Below are 19,583 nucleotides of genomic sequence, written 5' to 3' on the forward strand. Positions count from 1 at the left end.
GTTTGGGTGTTAAGTGGATCTAAATATGTTTGTAACACGAATCGGTAATTTATTACACTTGTATGAATAAACAGGCCAAAACGAAAACTGCTCTCTTGTTCAATTAACATCGCAATGAGTCTGGAAGTTTGGTTTCGACACCACATGGCCACTCTCACTTTTTTTTATTGCATTCATGCAAAGCAACAAAGGACAGTTCATTTCCAGGATCGTAAAATTATGACCAATCAGTTCGAAAATGCTGCGTGGTGGTGTCTTCTGGGAAAGAATCAACCAAGTCTCTCCTTGTCGCCGATGGGCTAACTTTCCATCCCCAGAATGACACCGTAAATGCCATTAAAACGCAGTTTAGTTTTGGATAACCATGCATAAGTAATTTGAATGAACGTCAGCAACAGCAGCAGCTGTGTGCAGAACAGCTCTCACTTCGCTTTTAATTGATGCCAATTTTGGCAACACGTCAATTTGTCCCATAAAATACGCATATTCAAATTAAAAACTAATTTGATTTTACTGCACACCGCGTTCTGTTGGCCAAGGGGACATAGTACCTACCCGCACTACACGTCTTGTTCTGTGACCAAACCACCGCTTTATAATCAGTCCAAGCTAAATGGAACGATGAATGATGGACCAACCAGCAACCATCGCTGCCCTCGGGTGGACCATTATTTAATGAGGAAATTGCAACGCTTGTCATGGTACTGGTAATAAGGCGGGGACGGCGTGCATAAGGACCTCCGGTTGTTCTGGCGGGATCTGCGCACGTCAGTGGGCGAGCGAGATGAAATGCTCTAAAATGGGAAATTTGAACATAATTCCATTCTGGAGTCATTCATCATTCTGAAACTGCCATTAAGAGAAAAATTACAAGAAAGCCCGAAAGGATACAAGGATGTGCATAATTAACAATGAATGAGTTCAGTCAATGCAGCAATAGGTGTGTATCTTTATTTTATGTTTACAGTCAATTCTCTCTTGCTTGTATATTCTCTAACTCGTCATTCTCCCTAACTAGACGGAAATCTTTGAATACACCATTCTTTTTTATCATACAAATTATCTGAACTTACCTCCTTAACTCGATTATCCATGCAAGTTAGAAAGAACGAGAAAGTCTGAGACTTTCGGTATTTTTTAAATAAATAAGTCATATTAAGCTCCATTTGATATGAAAGCGCATGGAGCACATCATTTGCTCCCTTTTATTGGTGTAAGTGATGAGCAAAGGGCTCGGTGTAAATATTGACCAAATCAGCAATATTGTATACAGTAACCCCTCCTCTTTACTTCTTGAAAATGTTCTCAACTTCTACGAAGTTTCCTCAACTTCTACGAAGTTTCCTCAACTTCTTCCAAAGACCTTGAACCTTTTCTACGAATTTTCCTGAACATCTGGGCTAAACTACGTTCCCAAAATTTCCAAATAAAACTCTGAAGTTATAAGAAGTGTGTAGAATTTTCTACAACACTCCCTGAGCTTCCTGTGTAAATTTCCTGAACTTCTGCGAAGTTCACTGAGGATCTACAATTTTACCTGAGCTCCTACGAAGTTCCTTGAAGTTAAAAAAATACCAGCACTTCTATGACGTTTTACAAAGTTCCTCAAATCGCTACGTAATTCGCTTGGCATCCACAAAGTTTTCAGAATTCCCATTAAATTGTCTGCACTCCTACAATTTTTTTATAATTTCGTTGATTTTTGGCGAAGCTTCCTGAACATAAACAGAGTTTCCTGTTATTGATCTATTTTCAGTGATGCAACATGTACAGATTTTTCTGTACAGGTACAGATTTATAGACAATTCTTAAATCTGTATTACATATAACAGATTTTTGAAAAAAATATACTGATTTTTTAACAAAATTTACATTATGATACAGATTTTTAAGCAAAAAATCAAAAAAGATAATTGGAACTTAAAATACATATGAAAAATGTGTGTTTCGGCCAGGATGCGGTCCTACATTGTGTTTTTACGGTGTGATGGAAATCGGCAAGGCGAAGACTTTTCCAGAGTATAATTAAAACACTGCAATAATTTACCACTTGGTTCACTGTTTTATTGCCTCCGAGAGGCATCTTGCCTGCTCAGAAGAGGAACGAATCACTTAACCTATTTACAAAAATTAGTCCTTAAGTATTAAACCTGAACAATAAAACTCACTCACAATAATTATTTACAACTAAAAACAACCATACAAAATGTAAACAATAAAAAATGCATGCAAAACACTATGATACAAACAATGTGGATCGCATTGCTACCATAATGCCGGGGGGCTTTTACTGGTAACGCTTTATTATTCAAACGCCGTAGAGCCCGGCACCTATGGTGCGATTCCACAACGTGGTATAATTGTCTATGTTAAGTCTTAAGAAGCTAAGAACTCTAAAAAAAAGTCATTTTAAGTTTTAGGAAGTGGAAAGAAGGAACTTTATTGACGTAGGATTACGTCTTTCGGCAACATATTGGGGGTGCAATTTAAAAAAAAATCTACCACGTTACGAAAAGTGGTCAGGTTTTGATCGCTTATAACTCTGTGGTGTCCGGTTGGCTGTCATCAGCAGCAGCAGTGAAAATTTTTCCAGTACCCAAAGAAAGGCTGCCCGCAAGCAGTGAACTGCAGCACACATGAGCGTTCATAAGAAGGAGGAAGAAGCCGCACCGCTACTGATCGGATTCAGTAGCTATTCGTGAGTCTCTGTGGGCCATCTATGCCAAGCGCGTCTGAAACGCCTCTGATTTTTGGGTACACTGAAAAAAAATTTCACTTAGTTTCTATTAGGAACGCACATAGTATTTTTCCAAAAACAAAAACAATGATTTTTACCTGAATATCACATAGCATTAGAAATTCTATATGACAAATCATATAGATTTCATTGGACACATAACGTTCATGTGATTTAGTGGTGCAATTTCCAATTATGGGATCACATGAAAGTTATGTGAAATTCACATGGATATTTTCCACTGGTTATGTGATTTATTTTATGAGTGTAGGTCATCCGAAGCATTCCATTAGAACAGTAAAAAGTTGGAAGGGTTGTATATTAGATACGACCGCAGGGTTGGCGTTGGATAACGTCTGTTATGTGTTGTACTTAATTGTGTATATTATATTTTAGGAATATTCCTTAATAACTCTTTTGTTAAAGTTTGGTTGCCCTGAAAAGGGCCGTTTTGTTGGGCTGATGTTGTTGACAATGATGGAACGGGCGACCTTGTTGGACGCTTATATAGTAGAACAGAAAATATCAGAGGTGTCAGATACTAGCATACGTACGTTAAACTCTTTCTTGATAATGTTGTGGCCCTGAAAAGGGCCATTTTTCCAACGCGCTCGGCGTAGTTGCCCCTTGCGGAGCAGACGGTGAATACGACCGACTGAGAACTGCAGCAGCTGGGCATTCCATGACGGCGGCCCAGTATACCGGAGCACTGGCACCAACGCACTCGGCGTAGTTGCCCTTTCGCCCCCAGGCTCTGCTGCCGCTGCTCTGCTTCCGCTGCTCTGGTACTGCTGCTCTGCTGCTCTGCTGCTGGGTCGACGATCGGATAGACAATGATGGAACGGGCGACCTTGTTGGACGCTTATATAGTAGAACAGAAAATATCAGAGGTGTCAGATACTCGCATCTGATGTCTCGGTTGGAGAAAGTATAAGAATATAAAAAAATCAATCGATTTTCACCATCTTTAGCCAATGGTTTACTTTTAACCATTTTTCAATAGTTTACAGAATGAAATCAATAGTTTTGAAACATTCAGCAAATTGCTAGAAATATTTCCAATCGATTGATGCCATTATCTCGTAAATCTATCGAGAGACGGTTGAGTTATTATCGTTCAAAATCTTTTAATTTTTCGTAACGCATCCAAAATGACTGTTTTCAATTTTGTACCTCCGTATGTTGCCGAAAGACGTTATCCAACGTCAAAAACAACAAAAAGAATTACGGAAGAATGACATGGTTCACTAAATATCAACCATTGAATAGTAGGTTGCGTAACGACCGAAAAATATTGCCACCGACATAATTCACTTTTTTCTCCATGCAGCCTACAAGACAACAAAAATGAGCCTACGAAGAATAACGGTAGAAATGCGCTTCTTAAACAAGCAGAGTAGATCAGTAATGTTAAACCACATTTTTTCCCACGAATAGTAACAGGAAAGCACACTCCAAAGAATCCAAGCTTTCTATTGACATGATCTAGGACAAGGATCGGTGTTGATATTAGTCAATTTCATAGCGGGGTAATGAGCTGTAATGCATAGCATACGCGTAGGCGCAATTGCTTTAGAACAACGCATGGTTGACTTAGTACAGACAATATGTACCGTGCCGATTCAAATTTCGGACACTTAAACTCGAATTTCGGACACTTTTAAAAGTTGATTATCTCGGTCGAATATCATCCACATGTCTTGTAAATTTTAAATTTTTTTGACTAGTGCCCTCCACGATCATCTAACATTATTACTTTGCTTCTAACTGGATGTAATATTTAATTAAAAATGAAAGTGTCCGAAATTTGAATCGTCCGAAATTTGAATCGGAACGGTATGTTGCACTATGTGCATGAACATAAGTTACGTCAATACACTAATGGAATGAGTTGCGTAGCAACTGTTGCACGAGTAGAAATGTATTGGAAACAGCTCTTTAGCTGTGCGAGCTTTTTCTAATGGCAAGCAAACAGAGTAAGAAAATACGGAAGGCTGGGATGTAACAAGTCAAGGCCATATAACATGTAGGAAATCTCTAGAAGAGATGAATCATGTTGTGAAACGGGCTCATTGTTATAATAGGAAGAAGCTCTACACAGTAGAATGCTATGCAAAATAAGGAACTCTGCTCGGGGTACCATAGAAAATAAGCAAACGAATGATCTTCGGGATAAATGGACTCGTTTAGATTCGGAGAGAGAACTACAAGTCAAGCAAAGCAACAACAACCTGAACTTGAGCTAAGATTTGTACATAAGAAATATTATAAATACTCTATAAGGGGTGCGAAAGGGGGCCAATCTTCTAGTCACTAGTGGTGGGTCAGTCGTGACGATTAGTCAGGAGTAAGTAGTGACAGATTAGTCAGGATTGAGTGGTGACTGAGGTAGTCTAGTGTTGATTGGTGACTGGTTAGTCAAGAGGAGTCAAGAGTGAGTCGTGATTGGAAGTCACGAGTTCTTCTTCTTCTTCTTCTTCGCATTTCAAGCTTATTGCATATCGCATATTAGCTTATTGCGTGCTCTCAACTTAGTGTTCTAGATGCACTTCCACAGTTATTAATTGAGAGCTTTCGATGCCATTTTTGCATTTCTATAATTGTGTGGCAAGCAAGTCCAATCATACATCTATGCCCAGGGAAGTCGAGACATTTTCCAACCCAAAAAATTCCTAGACCGGAACGGGAATCGAACCCAGCCACCTCCCGCATGGTCTTGCTTTGTAGCTGCGCCTTTACCGACTGAGCTAAGGGAGGTCCCAAGTTAGTCACGAGTTAGTTAGTTCGAAAAAAGTGTAACAACGGTTGATCAAGGAAATAAAATAAAGTTAGAGTAGAAGAAACGGTATAGTGTAGTGAAATCTTCATATTTGCAATAGCCTTAGCCAACCTTGCACGCTTCACGTCACCCTCGTTCTAGCCTCATCTGTGTTGAACACCCTAATAGCTCAGCATTACTCAACCATCTCAACAAAACTGTTCTTTTCAGGACCGCCATAAATTAAAGAGCATTTTCTCAAGGATCAAGGTCAAGGTCATCAATCGGATGTCAGTTCCCATAATTTTAAATCTAACATACCATGTATTTTTAAGGCAACATTGGGTGTGCAATTTCAAAAACCAAAGGCGATCGCGGCATGAAAGTGCTCTGAATTTGATAGAAAGATGATGGATTTTAATTCTTAATACGCCAATCGATAGGAAATTTTTCTACGAACCTGCTAAAGTTAGGACTTTATCAATTTTCAAAAGGTCACTATTGAAAAATACACGAATATGCAACTGTTGCTTTCCCTAACACAGATTTCAAAATCGAATTCCATCCGGTCTCGCCGAACGGTGTTTATTCAATCACCGCGGTGGTGTCCGGTCATCATCAGCAACAGCAGGAGCAGTTCTTTCGGCGCGTGGCGTTGTACATTTTTCTCCAATATATAACGAAAGGTTTCCCTGCAAGCAGCTAGCTATCAAGCCTGTCCTCAAGAGCCCTCGATTTATCGAAGAAGGAGGAAAAAGCCGCACCGCTACTGATCGGATTCAGTTGCTCGTCGTGATCCACTGTGGGCCATCCGTGCCAAGTGCGTCACCCTCGTTCCAAACAACATACAGCTCGCCAGCCTCATCCGTTGAACACCCTAATAGCTCAGCATTACTCAACCATCACGACAAAACCACAGACAAACAGACATATCAATCGCAAGTTGTTCATCGAACAAGCATTTAACGGTAATTTTAAAGTATCGTAATTGGTAGTACCGCCACCTGTGGCACGCATAGTCAATTCCCTTGCGTTTGACGTTCAAACACTACCGCCATCTGTTCTGCGTACTACCCACCATAGTGTACTCAACAGATGGCCAGTAATGTTTTAGCGACGATGTTTTACAGTGAGAAATATTCAATGTGTTATGTCTGCGACAAAACGGTTCTTTTCAGGACCACCATAAATTATTGATGCTTAAGGGGTTAGGCCAACCGAAAAAAGGGTCAATATCGCTATTTGTTTTGGCGAACAGAAACACTTTAAAAGAATGCGGTTTTCAGCATTTTATTGAAAATATTTTAAATAAAATTTTCCCAAATTTTGGTTTTTGAAATGTGCATGTGGCGCTGCAGTCGTCTAAGTTACGTGGTCAAATGCGTAACAGTATTGAAGTAGAACATAAAAATTCTAGCACTACCCGAATACCACATCACCTTGTCAATTAACCAGAAACACTTCGAATTAAGGTAGAGTTTTCACCAGGACGCTAGGAAAAAGCAAATTTATATGATTGATCGCGAATATCTTTGCAAGAAATTCCTCCAATCAATTTTCGATTTCTATTGATTAAACCAAAAATTCCGTGCAGAAAACGAGGCGTTTCCGTGATGGGAAAAAGTTGTCTCCCTAACACAGTCGCCGAATATTAATAATGAGCACGTAATCCTACACAGCAAAAAATTCTGAATTTTATTTGTGATGTAAATATTTATTCAAGTAAACTTGTATTTCATTTCACACAAACGAGCAACTTATAAGCAATGTACTTTACAAAGATGAGCTTTTGAATACCATATTTGCAACATTTCATGAAAACTCTCAAAGCTTTACACGGTTTATAATGTAAACTTATATGATATGGACGCATATTGAACAGAAATTTACACTACTTTTTCGAACTGTGTAGATAAAATTGATAAATAGCAGATTTTTAGCGATGTGCCCAATCTTAAATCCATAGGCCAACATTAGAGCCATTTCCCCTATATGTCAGTCTCAAAGCACCTTAATTTACATGATTTTTACTTTGCTTATTAGAAGAAGTTCTACGAAGTTCACTGAACTTCCACAACGTTCCGTTTACTTTGCAGAAGTTCTCATTTCCTTTTACTTTCAAAAAGATCTTCGCTTGAGTTCTATAAGGTCCGTGAACTTCTGTTATATAGGGGAAATGGCTCTAATGTTGGCATATGGATCTAAGATTGAGCCCATTGCTAAAAGTCCACTATTTATCAATTTTATCTAGATAAACGCGTCATTGGGACGGTACTAGAGGATATTTTTGGTCGCTATTGTAAATTTAGTTGATTGCTGAATTTATGTATTGGTTCAAATTAGGGGCATTTAGGCCGAAATTACATCCATTTCCCCTAAATCTAAAATATTTAACATGAACAACTTTCAATTTTTAAAGACGCGGTGACAACATGTGAAGACATCCTATCAATATATGTGAAGATTTTTTCTAAACGCACCTAGCATCCCTGGACTGAATAACTCCCGCTTTATGTCAGTGTAAACAGTAAAGTGCTTCATTAAAAAAAAATGATGAATTTCTGATAGGCCACCCTCCCGTTCGATTCATAACCCTAAAATATTAGCATACACTGAGAAAATTCAGCTCTTGAAACTTGCGTTGTTGACAAATGTGACTCTCGAGGAGATGGATACTATTTTTTCATATCGTTCTCCATGATTTTTTTCCTTGATTCGTTTTCCGCCGATCTTGTTTTCCGTGCTGAGCACCAATGCTACCGACGCCAGGGAGGCAGCTCCCTCACCTGGACCCTACCTATCGACCCATCAACTCATGAACTGGGGACCAACGGCTTTACTTCCCTTCCGAAGGAAGGCGTGATCAGTGATGTTATGCCTCAGAACATCCCGGCGGCGCCGACTGGGATTGAACCCAGGCCTGCTGGGGTGAGAGGTATTCACGATTACCACTACACCACCGCCTCAGCTATTCTCCATGATTGATTTGGGAGAATCATTTGGAATATTAAGCATTCGCGCTCTATAAAAGTGCCTGTTCGGGCACAATTTTTCCAAGCCGCCGTTCTAAGTTTTCAATAACAGCCTGACACCATAGCTATCCTGATTGAAGTTCTCCAATGCCGCTTGCACCACTTTAATTTCCTTATCTATACAATTCTGGTGGATTTTGCTGCGTTGGATCCATGTTGCAGCCCGCCACCTGCCAGTGGAACAGCTCCGTAAATAAATCAGCTGTTCTCTTGAACACATTATAATGAAATATACTTTTCCGGTGACTTTTCATCATATTTACCTTCAAAATACGTAATGGCTCTTCTGGAAAATCCAAATCAGCGGTCAAAACATTCACGAATGAGTTCAGTCTCTATTTGGACATTTTCCTGTATGGTTTATAGGGGAAATTGATGTCGGCCTAAATGTCCCTAATTTGGGCCCATATATAAATACAGCAATCGACTAAATTTTCAATAGCGACCAAAATATCCATAGGCCGAGTTTGGAATCAAGAAGTTGTGTTAGATGTTTAACAATATCTCAACAATTTCTGACTCTTTATCAAATCTTACGATACGTATGGAAAGGTAAATAAATTCAAAAATCGCCTATCATAGAAACATTCCATTTTGTATTGAAATCCGCTCGAAAAGAGAGGTTAAGTGTGGGATGAGCTTAGTAGGCCCAAAATTACACCTTATCCCTAAACCTCAATACCACATTATAGCTACCATCTGTCAATTGTAGCTCATTCGAATTCGCACCGTGCACTTTTACGGAAGAATGCACATACAATTAACTCCGAGCTTTAATCACTGTCCCAAATCGTGGTTCACAATTAGCCGACGTACAATTCGGCAAGAAATCGAAAAGCGCCGCTGGGGAATATTTCCTTCGAGGCACCTTCAGTCGCATTGCTTGTTAGTCACAGTTAAGCACGTGAAGGATACGCTGTTCATTCGGTACCTCCAATCGGTGACAGATCCTAAGGGTACCACCACCAGTGCGCTCTTCTATCACCCACCTACCTTCGAAACCAACCCGAGAGGGGCTCCATTTTGCGTGATACGCCCAGACTGAAAGGATAATTATCATTACGATGGAACGTAAAATAACTGAAATAATTTACTAATTGGAGGTTTCTGAGAAATTTGTCACCCGGTGTGTGTCGGCTGGCGTGCGTTGTTTCGCAACCAGCTCTGCCGCGCCTCGCTCGTCGGTATAGTGACAATCGAATTAAATTAAACCCATCAGAGTCATTCTTCAGAGCTGACGGGCCGCTCAGCCAATCTACTAGGCAGGCATCAGGCACCGAGGCACAGCTGACGACAGAGCAAAAAGGAGCGAATATGCCCAGCGGGTCGAAACAATGTGTAATGAAGAAGCTCAGGAACATTAAGCTTTCGTGGGGACCTTCTTGGCTAAGTGCCTCCTACCTTGCATGCTCTCTAGTCCAGAAGTGGCCCCGATTCGGTGTCGTAACTCAATAAATGAAAATGACATTCTCTTGCTTGGGCCTTGCTCCACCACTGTCTGTATGAGTTCAAGCAACACTAATCTTCCGGAGGCCAGAACAGATTAAACCAATGTGGACCGCGGCACGCAGCAGCTTAGCAACCAGGACCGAAGGGCGACGATGGCGATGGGAATGTCCGCCTGCTTGGCAAATTGTTTTAAAATTAGTTCGATGTTTTTACTAATTGGCTATTAGCCGGGCATGTTGCCGGGAAAGATTTAAATCGTATCCCCAGAATAATTGATGAATGTTATTTTGCGGGTTGTCATAATTTATAGCCAAAAGGGGCGGAAGGTCCTAAAGAACTATGTTATTTGGATCATTAGAATCATCGCTGTTGCGTGTGGACGTACGGACATGCATGAACCCATCAATTGGGATTAAATTAGGTTGATATTTAATTAACACTTTCAAATGTTCTGAAGGTCTTTTGAAATTTAGTGAAATTTTTTAATAATATTTTCAGTTTTCTTCTCAAAGGTTGCCATTTTTGGAATGCAAGGATGTTTTTTTAAAGGGCTCGAATAAATGTTGTTAGAGCATAAATCTAACCAATTTATTTATAAGATTTTAAGCTGAGATTTCTCAAAGGTATGTGACAAATTTACTCATAATTGTACTACCGAGGTACACAGAATTTCGAATTATGAGACTATAGTACAAATGCCCATCAAAATAGTTAATAATTTCAAACAAAAATCGTTGCGATCCTCAGTTTCAAAGATTAATACCTTTTACATTTAGATAAGATTTAGTTTTGTTTTTAGATTTAAGATGATAATTCAAGCTGAACATTGCATTAGATCCTTAGTAACATTGACAGATTATCTTCTTCAACTTTCTCTTTGTATCCCTACGGCCATGTAAACACATTCCCAGGTAATTTTCAGCACAACGATCGATAAAAGAAGCTTTTATCTAGCATATAATATGACTAACACATCAAGAAACGGTTATGTGCTCAAGTTATTAACGAAAGAGAAAGTCGATGAAGAGAATCGATCAATGTTACTTAGGGCCTAATGCAATGTTCAGCTTGAATTGTTATACTGACATGCAGGTATAAAAAACCTGTTTAAAATACTGAATTGCCAAAGCAGAAACAATATAAACAACACTCAGATATATATCATAACAATTAAGGCTGGTAAATTACTGTATTAGTTGGAGCATCTTCATTAAAATTAAATGTAATATAATTTAAATTTTGAACAAATAAACAAATTAAAACAAAATCACCCTTTTAAAATTTTTATGCATGTTTTCGAAAACGAAAAACTGACCAATTTACCTACATTATATCTTCATAAGCAAAATGAAAGCACAACCATCCTATAATCATCGACAGCGACTCGTGACACACAGCAACCCATGATGGTTTAGTTTATTCCGCCACAGACGGGATAATTCCCACCAGCAACACGTGTTGCTCCCTATTGCCGTTCGTAACATTTCTACCTCCCAACATATTATGATCTACTGTAACAGCTCCTATGAAGGAAGCCAATTCTCACGCAAACCCACTCGCAGAGAGCGGTTGGCTTGGCAAGCGCGTTCACATACACACACTTGCCGGCATCGTAACCGAACGCTCTCGGCTTGGCAAGCACTTTTCACGTTTGAGTAAAAGCGTTTTATTCGTCGTGTAGAAGGCGTCACAATGGCGTCAAACGAAGGAAGCAGTAAGGCAAGTATTGTTATGTGTCGTTTATAATTGATTACCCTGTTAAAGTCCTCCTAATCCACCAGACATGGACGGCAGACGAAACGTACCGATTGATTAGAGCTTTCAGGAAGCATCCCGCTCTCTGGAAGAAAGAAAATAGTGAGTACAAAAACAAACCGTTCCGAGCCGGCATACTGGAGCAGCTAGCCATCGAGTTCCGCACCAATGCAGAAGCGATCAAAGAGAAACTACGCTCGCTGCGCACAATCTACGGGCAAAACCTGAAGAAGCATGCGAAAACCGATGGCACTCCGAAATGGGAATTTTTCGGTGCTTTGTCTTTTCTCAAGGGTGAAATGAGTGGCGATTCTGCCGATATGATAACTGACCTATCAATGGTGAGAATTACATATTACGTTAAGGCAGAAAGTGCAATACCTAATTTTGTCCACATGTTTTTAGAAAGCAGACGAGAACAGTACCGATTCTACCGCAGACCGTATTGAAGATGTTCCCATTCAATGTCAATCACATGAACCAGCGATAAGCATTAAACGAATGCGAACTCAGAGTCCGGTATCCAAGCATCAAAATAAGGACAATCACGTCAAAGCTACGAATCTACCTTTATTGGACTTACAATCCGGTCGCAACCGACCTTTCGGAGACTACGTAGCGCTCTCGCTCGATCTGATGAAAAACGCCCTAATTGAGGAAAAGGTTAAGCTTCAAATTCAATTGCTCCTGTCGGAAGCGCTCACTGAAACGGCCACCAGTGCACTCTCGCAGCTACCGTCCCCATCCCAAACCCCCGCATATGCCCAGTCTGCTTTGGTGCGGGCTTTCCGTCCCTCGGTAGAACAAAAGTGGCGTCCGGATGACCCTTTGGAATTCCAACCTTACGAAGACGGGCAGGAACTTCCTCGCATGTCTCTGATGCCACGAACCTCCAGTCTGGATTCATTTCAGTGATCTAGAGACGATTAATGTTAAGAGCAATGATAATGTAAATAAAAACTCATTTATTTTCAAATTTCAAGAGTATTCGTATTTACATTAAGCTAGTTGCACACATTCGGAGATGGTACAAGCCCAAGACCATTGTATGAGAGTAGTGCCAACTCCGTCCGTTACCATAGGTGTTAAACTCTCCAACAATCAATAATTGTCCTGGCCACGTCCTTGCAACTGCTGTGGATGGGAAAGGATTGCTAGTTGAAAACTTATTTAAGAGAGATGCAGAGAACTCTACGACCTCTCAGAACTTGTTACAGGAGTTTGGATGCTTGTTCGTGGGGAAGGTAAAGGCACAGGATACGTTTAGTAAACGATGCTTGTTGCATACGGTAGCAATTAATCAAATTAAGCGTCTGAAATTCCACTGTTTTACATTTTTAATACTCGTGAAATTGTTAAAAAATGATCACAGATAGTTGCAATCGTTGAGATGCTCTAATATGCGCGACGTTTGGTGCTGCAGCGATGAAATGTCAGATGGCAGGTCGATCTGCCCTATCTACCCAAAAGTAAGCACCACATAGACAATAATATTGTCAAAATTCAAAAGTATTGACAATCATATTGATGCAAATATTGACACAAAATCAAAAAAGTTTGATTTCATGTTTCAATAGGGTAGAGAACTACTTCGGCCTAATCGCTCATTTTGGGCCTATCGAGCAGAAAGCTTCAAATAAATTCATGATTTCAGAGTTAACAAGTCAATTATGCATTTGGTACGATGCTTTAGTTAATAGGCTATCGAACGAAGTCAATGAGAACGCGTGATATGAAGGTTTGCACCCATAATTCCCAAAAACAAAAGAAGCGCTCGGACCGAATCAATTTGTATCTTCATCCGATAGGCCGAAGTGAATTCATTGGCGTTTCAATGGCGTTTCAATCACCGACAAACCGATATGAAACTTAAACTTAACTCTTGATCGAGAATCTATAACGGCGGATTCAAATGTGCAGCGATCCCATCTGTCAAAACCATAGAAATTTGTTATCTAGATAAAAATAATTCGCCCGGAATAGATTAGACACGAACCAACTCATACATTTTGTATGCGTGTTGTTGGCTAGGATACACATTTTTCTCGAACACGGCGGCAGATGTCAGTTTTGTGCTTTGATCAGAAATTTGATGGTACCTTGTATGGTCATTCATGTCGGTTTGTCGGTGTTTCAATGGCGTTTCAATGCGTAAGGCCGAGTTTAGAATCCGTAGGCCGAGTTTGGCGTCAAGAAGTAGTGTTAGACTTTTGACAATATCTCAACGATTGGTTCCTTTTTATTAAATGTAAATGGTACGTACGGAAAGGTAAATAAATTTGAAAGCCATCACAAATAATAACATTCCGTTTGGTGCTAAACTGCGCTAGATTAATAAAGACTAAGTGCGGGTTGTGCTTAATAGTCCCCTCTTTTTTAAACTCTTTATTTGTTTGTAACAATTTCAAAATAAATTACATTTTATTTTAACCTAGGTGCTCAAGCTTCTACAGTAAATTACCAGCCTTAATTGTTATGATATGTCCTAAGGTTTTTTACATTGTTCCTGCCTTATACCATAGAGGTAACTCTAAGACTAGAAAGTCCCAAAGAAACGTCCTCAACTTTTTGGCTCAGCTCTGGTACTATCTTCGGTTCCAAGCTAATCGATGCACCCCTCAAAACATATGAAAATCAACGAACCCCTCATTTTATCTGTCAAATTTACATAGCAAATAAAAACAAACATAGTGTAGTACTGGAATTTCGACTAGAATGGGATACGTTAATCGATTTGCTTGGGACCAATAGGCTAGTCAAGTAGTGAGCCAATGTAAAATCGTTAGTTTCCACCGGTTGGTATCCCCGTAACGTGGGTAGATCACCTTTTCGTGGTACGTTATGGGATGTAAGATCTACCACCGATTCCTAGTCCTGACTACTTCAAACTAGGGGAACATGATTTTTTAGTAATCCAAGGAACACATCTTAGTCCTTGTTACTTTTTATGCCTTGTTGATAGTGACAAGACTCGGCTTTGTCTACCGAGGATGATCTTGAAACAAAGAAAAAAAAATGAGTTAGTTGTCTTCATCTATGTGATTCCTAATCTTCTATTCGTTATTCCCTAGTTTGAAGTGGTTAAGACTAGGGTTCTTATGCATGGTCATTATCGGTGTCATGCCTTAATTTTGTTGCTAAGGAATCCAATTTTGACTGACAAAGGGTGTTTCAACACTCCGAAGGGTATAAATAGCGGGACCTTTCAATTAGAGTCGGATCCTTGCGATAAATGCAAGAGTGGCAACTGTAAAAAAATCGAATACTTCATCATTTCTCAATAGTGATCGAGTAATACGACATGTACTAAACTAAGGATACGGGATATACTACAATAGATCAATTTACTGGTCGCAGTAGTGTTAGGTCCCGAACAAAGGAAAAAAAATTCAAATGTGCAGCAGTCAAAACCATAGAAATTTTTGATCTAGGTACAACCAATTTTACCACAATTTTGCACGTGTGTTCTTAGCTTAGATAAGGGAAGGTCAATTAATTATGTCATGCAAATTTGGCCCATTTTCAACCCCCTTTGTCACATTTTTTGTATGGCTCGTCACAGTTTCCCCCTAAAAGTGTGACATAATTAATGGACGATCCCCAACGATTTTAAATTGACTAATTACTTGACTAGCCCATTGGTCCCAAGTGCATCAATGATCGTATCCCATTATCGTATTACAATCTTTAAAAGTTTGTGTTTGTCTTGATTCACTGTAATAACTTGACCGAATAAATGAGGGGTACTCGGATGTTGCTATGTTTCGAGGGGTGCTTCAATTAGCTGGGACCAAGCTTGGAACCGAAGACCTGGTACTTCCTGAGCCAAAATATTGAGCTTGTTTCTTCGTAACCGCCTGGTTTTAGAGTTACCTCTATGGTACAATTGCACCTGCCACACAATTAACAACTGTGGAAGTACATCTAGATTCTAGAACACTAAGTTGAGGGCCGTTGTAAAGTCCCAGCAGGGACGTAACAATGTTTCGGAACGTTCCTACCATATATGAAATAACACTTTGGTACACGAACTGGGTGAATAGCAAATGTATTATTTCAACTAAAAAAATGTTATGTTGCACTTCAATTACCACACTCTGTAGCTCTGTATATCTATCCTTGGACAAAATCCCTGATCAAATTTATTGTAATGATGGGGCATATTTTTGACGTAGGACTGTTTGTGATTTTTTCTATATGGGGGTACACTTTCTGAAAACCGAAAATGGAACATGTAGCACAATTATGAAAGATTTTGAACGTTAATAACTCAGCTGCCCCTGAACCAATTTCAATAATTTTATCACCAATCGATCAGATATATTCCTACGCATCTGTTAAATTTAAGAGTTTGTCATTTTTCAAAATGTCACTTTTGAAAATTGCACGAATGTGCAATTGTTGTTTTGATAGTTAAAAGTATCACCGATTGCCTTCGAAAAGCGATCTCCTAACACAGATTTCAAAGTTGAATTACATCCGGTCTCACCAAACGGTGTTTATTCAATCATCCTCACCACGCGTGGTGTTCTCCACGAGATTCTCCAGTACACAGCAAAAGGCTCCCCGCAAGCAGCTAGCTACCAAGGCTGGCCTCAACTGGTGATCGGATTCAGTTACAATCACCGTTTGTGGTGGTGTCCGGTTGTCGGCATCAGCTGCAGCAGCGGCAGTGCTTTCGGCGCGTGGCGTTGAACATTGTTCTCCAGTACACAACGAAAGGCTGCTTGTTGCAAGCAGTGAGCTGCAGCTCACATGAGCATCCATAGAAGGTGGAAGTAGAGTCGGTGTATAATGAGTCACGCCAAGAGAAAAACAGTTGAACTCGCAACACGGTTTTTGAAAGATTTCGTTTATTTTAACTTGGCAACAGAGGACTTCTGCATCAACTGCAAATTACTTCTAGCGAGGAAAAAAATTAACGGCTGTAGTAAATCATTATATCAGGGATTTTGTCGAATTATCTTAAAGAAAAATAGTAGAAATTGGCATTACTGATCATTACAAAACGTATCACATGACAAATGTAATGCTCACTGCGTGTATATGATCATTTGTTCGATTATATTTTATATTTAATTGCAATACCTTTCGTGGACCTTTCATAGCATCGTAATGCTAGTTTACTTTGAACGATAGGTAGCCGGTTTGACAGTTCAATAGGTAGACTTGGCTTCACTCTTGGCGTGACTCATTATACACCGACTCTAGGTGGAAGAAGCTGCACCGCTATTGATCGGAATCAGTAGCTCTTCGTGAGTCGCTGTGAGCCATCTATGCCAAGCGCGTCACCCTCATTGCAAACAACATACAGCTCACCAGCCTCATCTGTGTTTAACACCCTAATAGGTCAGCATTACTCAACCATCACGACAAAACGGTCCTTTTCAGGACCACCATAAATTTATAAAAGAGTATTTTTTGGACATTTGTCAAGGTCATCAATTGGATGTCAGTTCCAATATCAAGATAGAGCTGGAATTAGGGCGTAACAGCTTTTGTAAACAATGACTTATTTCAATGATGTCTTGAAAGTCAAGGCTCGCCCACGCAAATCAACATCACCATCAGGTAGGGTACGACTTACCCTACGTCTAATTGTAGCTCTAATTTTGGTCTAATTTTGACCCAGAGATAATGGATTTTAATTCTTAATACGCCAATCGATATGAATTTTTTCTACGAATCTGTTTAATTTAAGACGTTATCATTTTTCAAAATGTCTATATGTATTGAAAATTATCACCGGTGGCCTGCAAAAATCGATTTCCCTAACACAGATTTCTAAGTTGAATTCCAACTGGTCTCACCAGACGGTGTTTATTTAATCACCAAGTGGTGAGTGGTGGTGTTCTCCAGTATACAACGAAAGGCTGCCTGCAAGCAGTCCACAAGAGCATCCATAGAAGGAGGAAGAAGCCGCACCACTAATGATCGGAATCAGTAGCTCTTTGAGAGTCGCTGTGGGCCATCTATGCAAAGAGCGTCATACTAAAGAGTATAAACAGAGATAACCCCGCTCAAATTCCTATTACTACACAAAACACAAGCTCCTACTGCAGTTAACAAATAAGATTTATTATATAAGACCACGTAGTCCTACATCACCATTGCGTACAACCCCATAGCGCTTCTGAAAATTCACTCTGTTACTGAATTCGAGGGTGGCACTTAGCGGCAGCGGTGATGTAGTGGTAAGCGTGATTGCCTCTCACCCCAATCTCAATCGGAGCCGCCGGGATTTCCTGAGGCATAAAATCTCTGATCACGCCTTCAAGGGAAGTAAAGCAGTTGGTCCCCGGTCCATGAGTTGATGGGTCAATAGGTAGGGTCCAGGTGTGGGAGCTGCTTCTCTGACGTTGGTTGCATTGGTACTCAGTACGGAAAACAAATCAAAGAAAAAACACTATAAGCGACAGCCCTATGGGGTTGTACACAATGGTGACGTAGGACTACGTGATCTTATATAATAAATCTTATTTGTTAACTACAGCAGGAGCTTGTGTTTTGTGTAGGAATAGGAATTTGAGCGGGTTTCTCTCTGTTTGGCCCACAGTGACTCACGAAGAGCTACTGATTCCGATCCATAGCGATGCGGCTTCTTCCTCTTTCTATGGATGCTCATGTGGGCTGCAGCTTGCTGCTTGCAGGCAGCCTTTCGTTGTGTACTGGAGAACACCACCACTCACCACGTGGTGATTGAATAAACACCGTTTGGTGAGACTGGATGAAATTCAACTTTGAAATCTGGGTTAGGGAAATTGCTTTTCGCAGGCAATAGTTGATAATTTTAATTATCATAGCAACAGTTGCACATTCATGTAATTTTCAATAGTGAAATTTTGATAAATGACAAAGTATTAAATTTTGAAATGTATTTGATCGTAGAAATGTATTTAATCGATTGGTGATAAAATTATTGAAATTGGTCCAGGGCAGCTGAGTTGCTAACGTTCAAAAATTTTCATAATTTTGTTACATGTTCCATTTTCGGTTTTCACAAAGTGTACCCCATATAGAAATCACAGACGTAATCCTACGTCAAAATAGAGGGTGGCACCTGTCATCCAGCTCTGGTTACTCCTATGGATTAAATTTCAATGGTATGAATTTAATGGGAAAGTTGCTATGATTTTTTCCCATTTACTTGTCGCCCTGGTGTGGGCTGTTTTCACCACCCCTTAACTAAAACAATGGTGTTCAGAATCATAAGGGCCTAACTGTGCCTAAAATGTATTTCACACTTTTCGAAATACGGTTTTTCTCGAACGATCTACTGGACTATTTGAAATTCTAGTACAACACATTATCCTACCGTTTTTTCCTAAGGATGTGTGAAATTTCACCAATTCGGCTGGACTCTGGAATCATTGAACCAATGATTTTTTTTTCCTAAATCTCAGGAAAAACTATTACTAGGATGTCATTAAATTTCAAAATATGTAATATTAAAAAAATATTAATTCACATGATAAATGTTTCTATAAAGGATGAAAAAGCAAAAAAGTAGTCAAACAGCATTAAGTGTAGAAAAATAATGTTATTAAATAATGTATCTGTTATATATATTATTTTGACAGTTTACTCTCACATAAAACCCAGGTATTGTTGAATTCACTCTATTCTTTGCCAAATACGAATTCAATGACAATGCTGGCACCTCTGTATTATTAAATGAGGTAATTTGACAATGTACTCCATTTTGTTTTAATTTCTTGACTATTTTTTAGTATGAGTTGTCCTAAACCATTTCTCTTTCGGATGCAGTATTCTTGGCCCACTAGCTGTTTAAAATCATCATTCGCAAAAATATGAATTTAGCAAATGCCATGCACAATTTGAGTTGACTACT

The 19,583-nt window shown here is 39.5% G+C and overlaps 1 protein-coding gene across 1 annotated transcript; it reads left to right on the forward strand.

Annotated features, from left to right (window-relative positions):
- Window positions 1-11,668: 11,668 nt before the first annotated feature.
- LOC135703478 (uncharacterized) lies at window positions 11,669-12,646 on the forward strand. The gene is made up of 3 exons (XM_065224724.1): window positions 11,669-11,695; window positions 11,758-12,072; window positions 12,137-12,646. Exons 1-3 carry the CDS (start codon window positions 11,669-11,671, stop codon window positions 12,644-12,646), a joined length of 852 nt encoding a protein of 283 aa, XP_065080796.1.
- Window positions 12,647-19,583: the final 6,937 nt, after the last annotated feature.

Source organism: Ochlerotatus camptorhynchus, unplaced genomic scaffold (genome assembly GCF_037179485.1).
Source record: "Ochlerotatus camptorhynchus isolate MF236.1 unplaced genomic scaffold, CSIRO-AGI_Acam_v1.1 ptg000213l, whole genome shotgun sequence".
Classification (NCBI taxonomy): Eukaryota; Metazoa; Arthropoda; class Insecta; order Diptera; family Culicidae; genus Ochlerotatus; species Ochlerotatus camptorhynchus.

Bases quoted from the DNA above. Each gene is read 5' to 3' on its own strand.
- LOC135703478 (XM_065224724.1), top strand. From the start codon at position 11,669: ATGGCGTCAAACGAAGGAAGCAGTAAG. The intron at 11,696-11,757 runs GCAAGTATTGTT...CTAATCCACCAG, and splicing joins CAAACGAAGGAAGCAGTAAG to ACATGGACGGCAGACGAAAC. The intron at 12,073-12,136 runs GTGAGAATTACA...ACATGTTTTTAG, and splicing joins TGATAACTGACCTATCAATG to AAAGCAGACGAGAACAGTAC.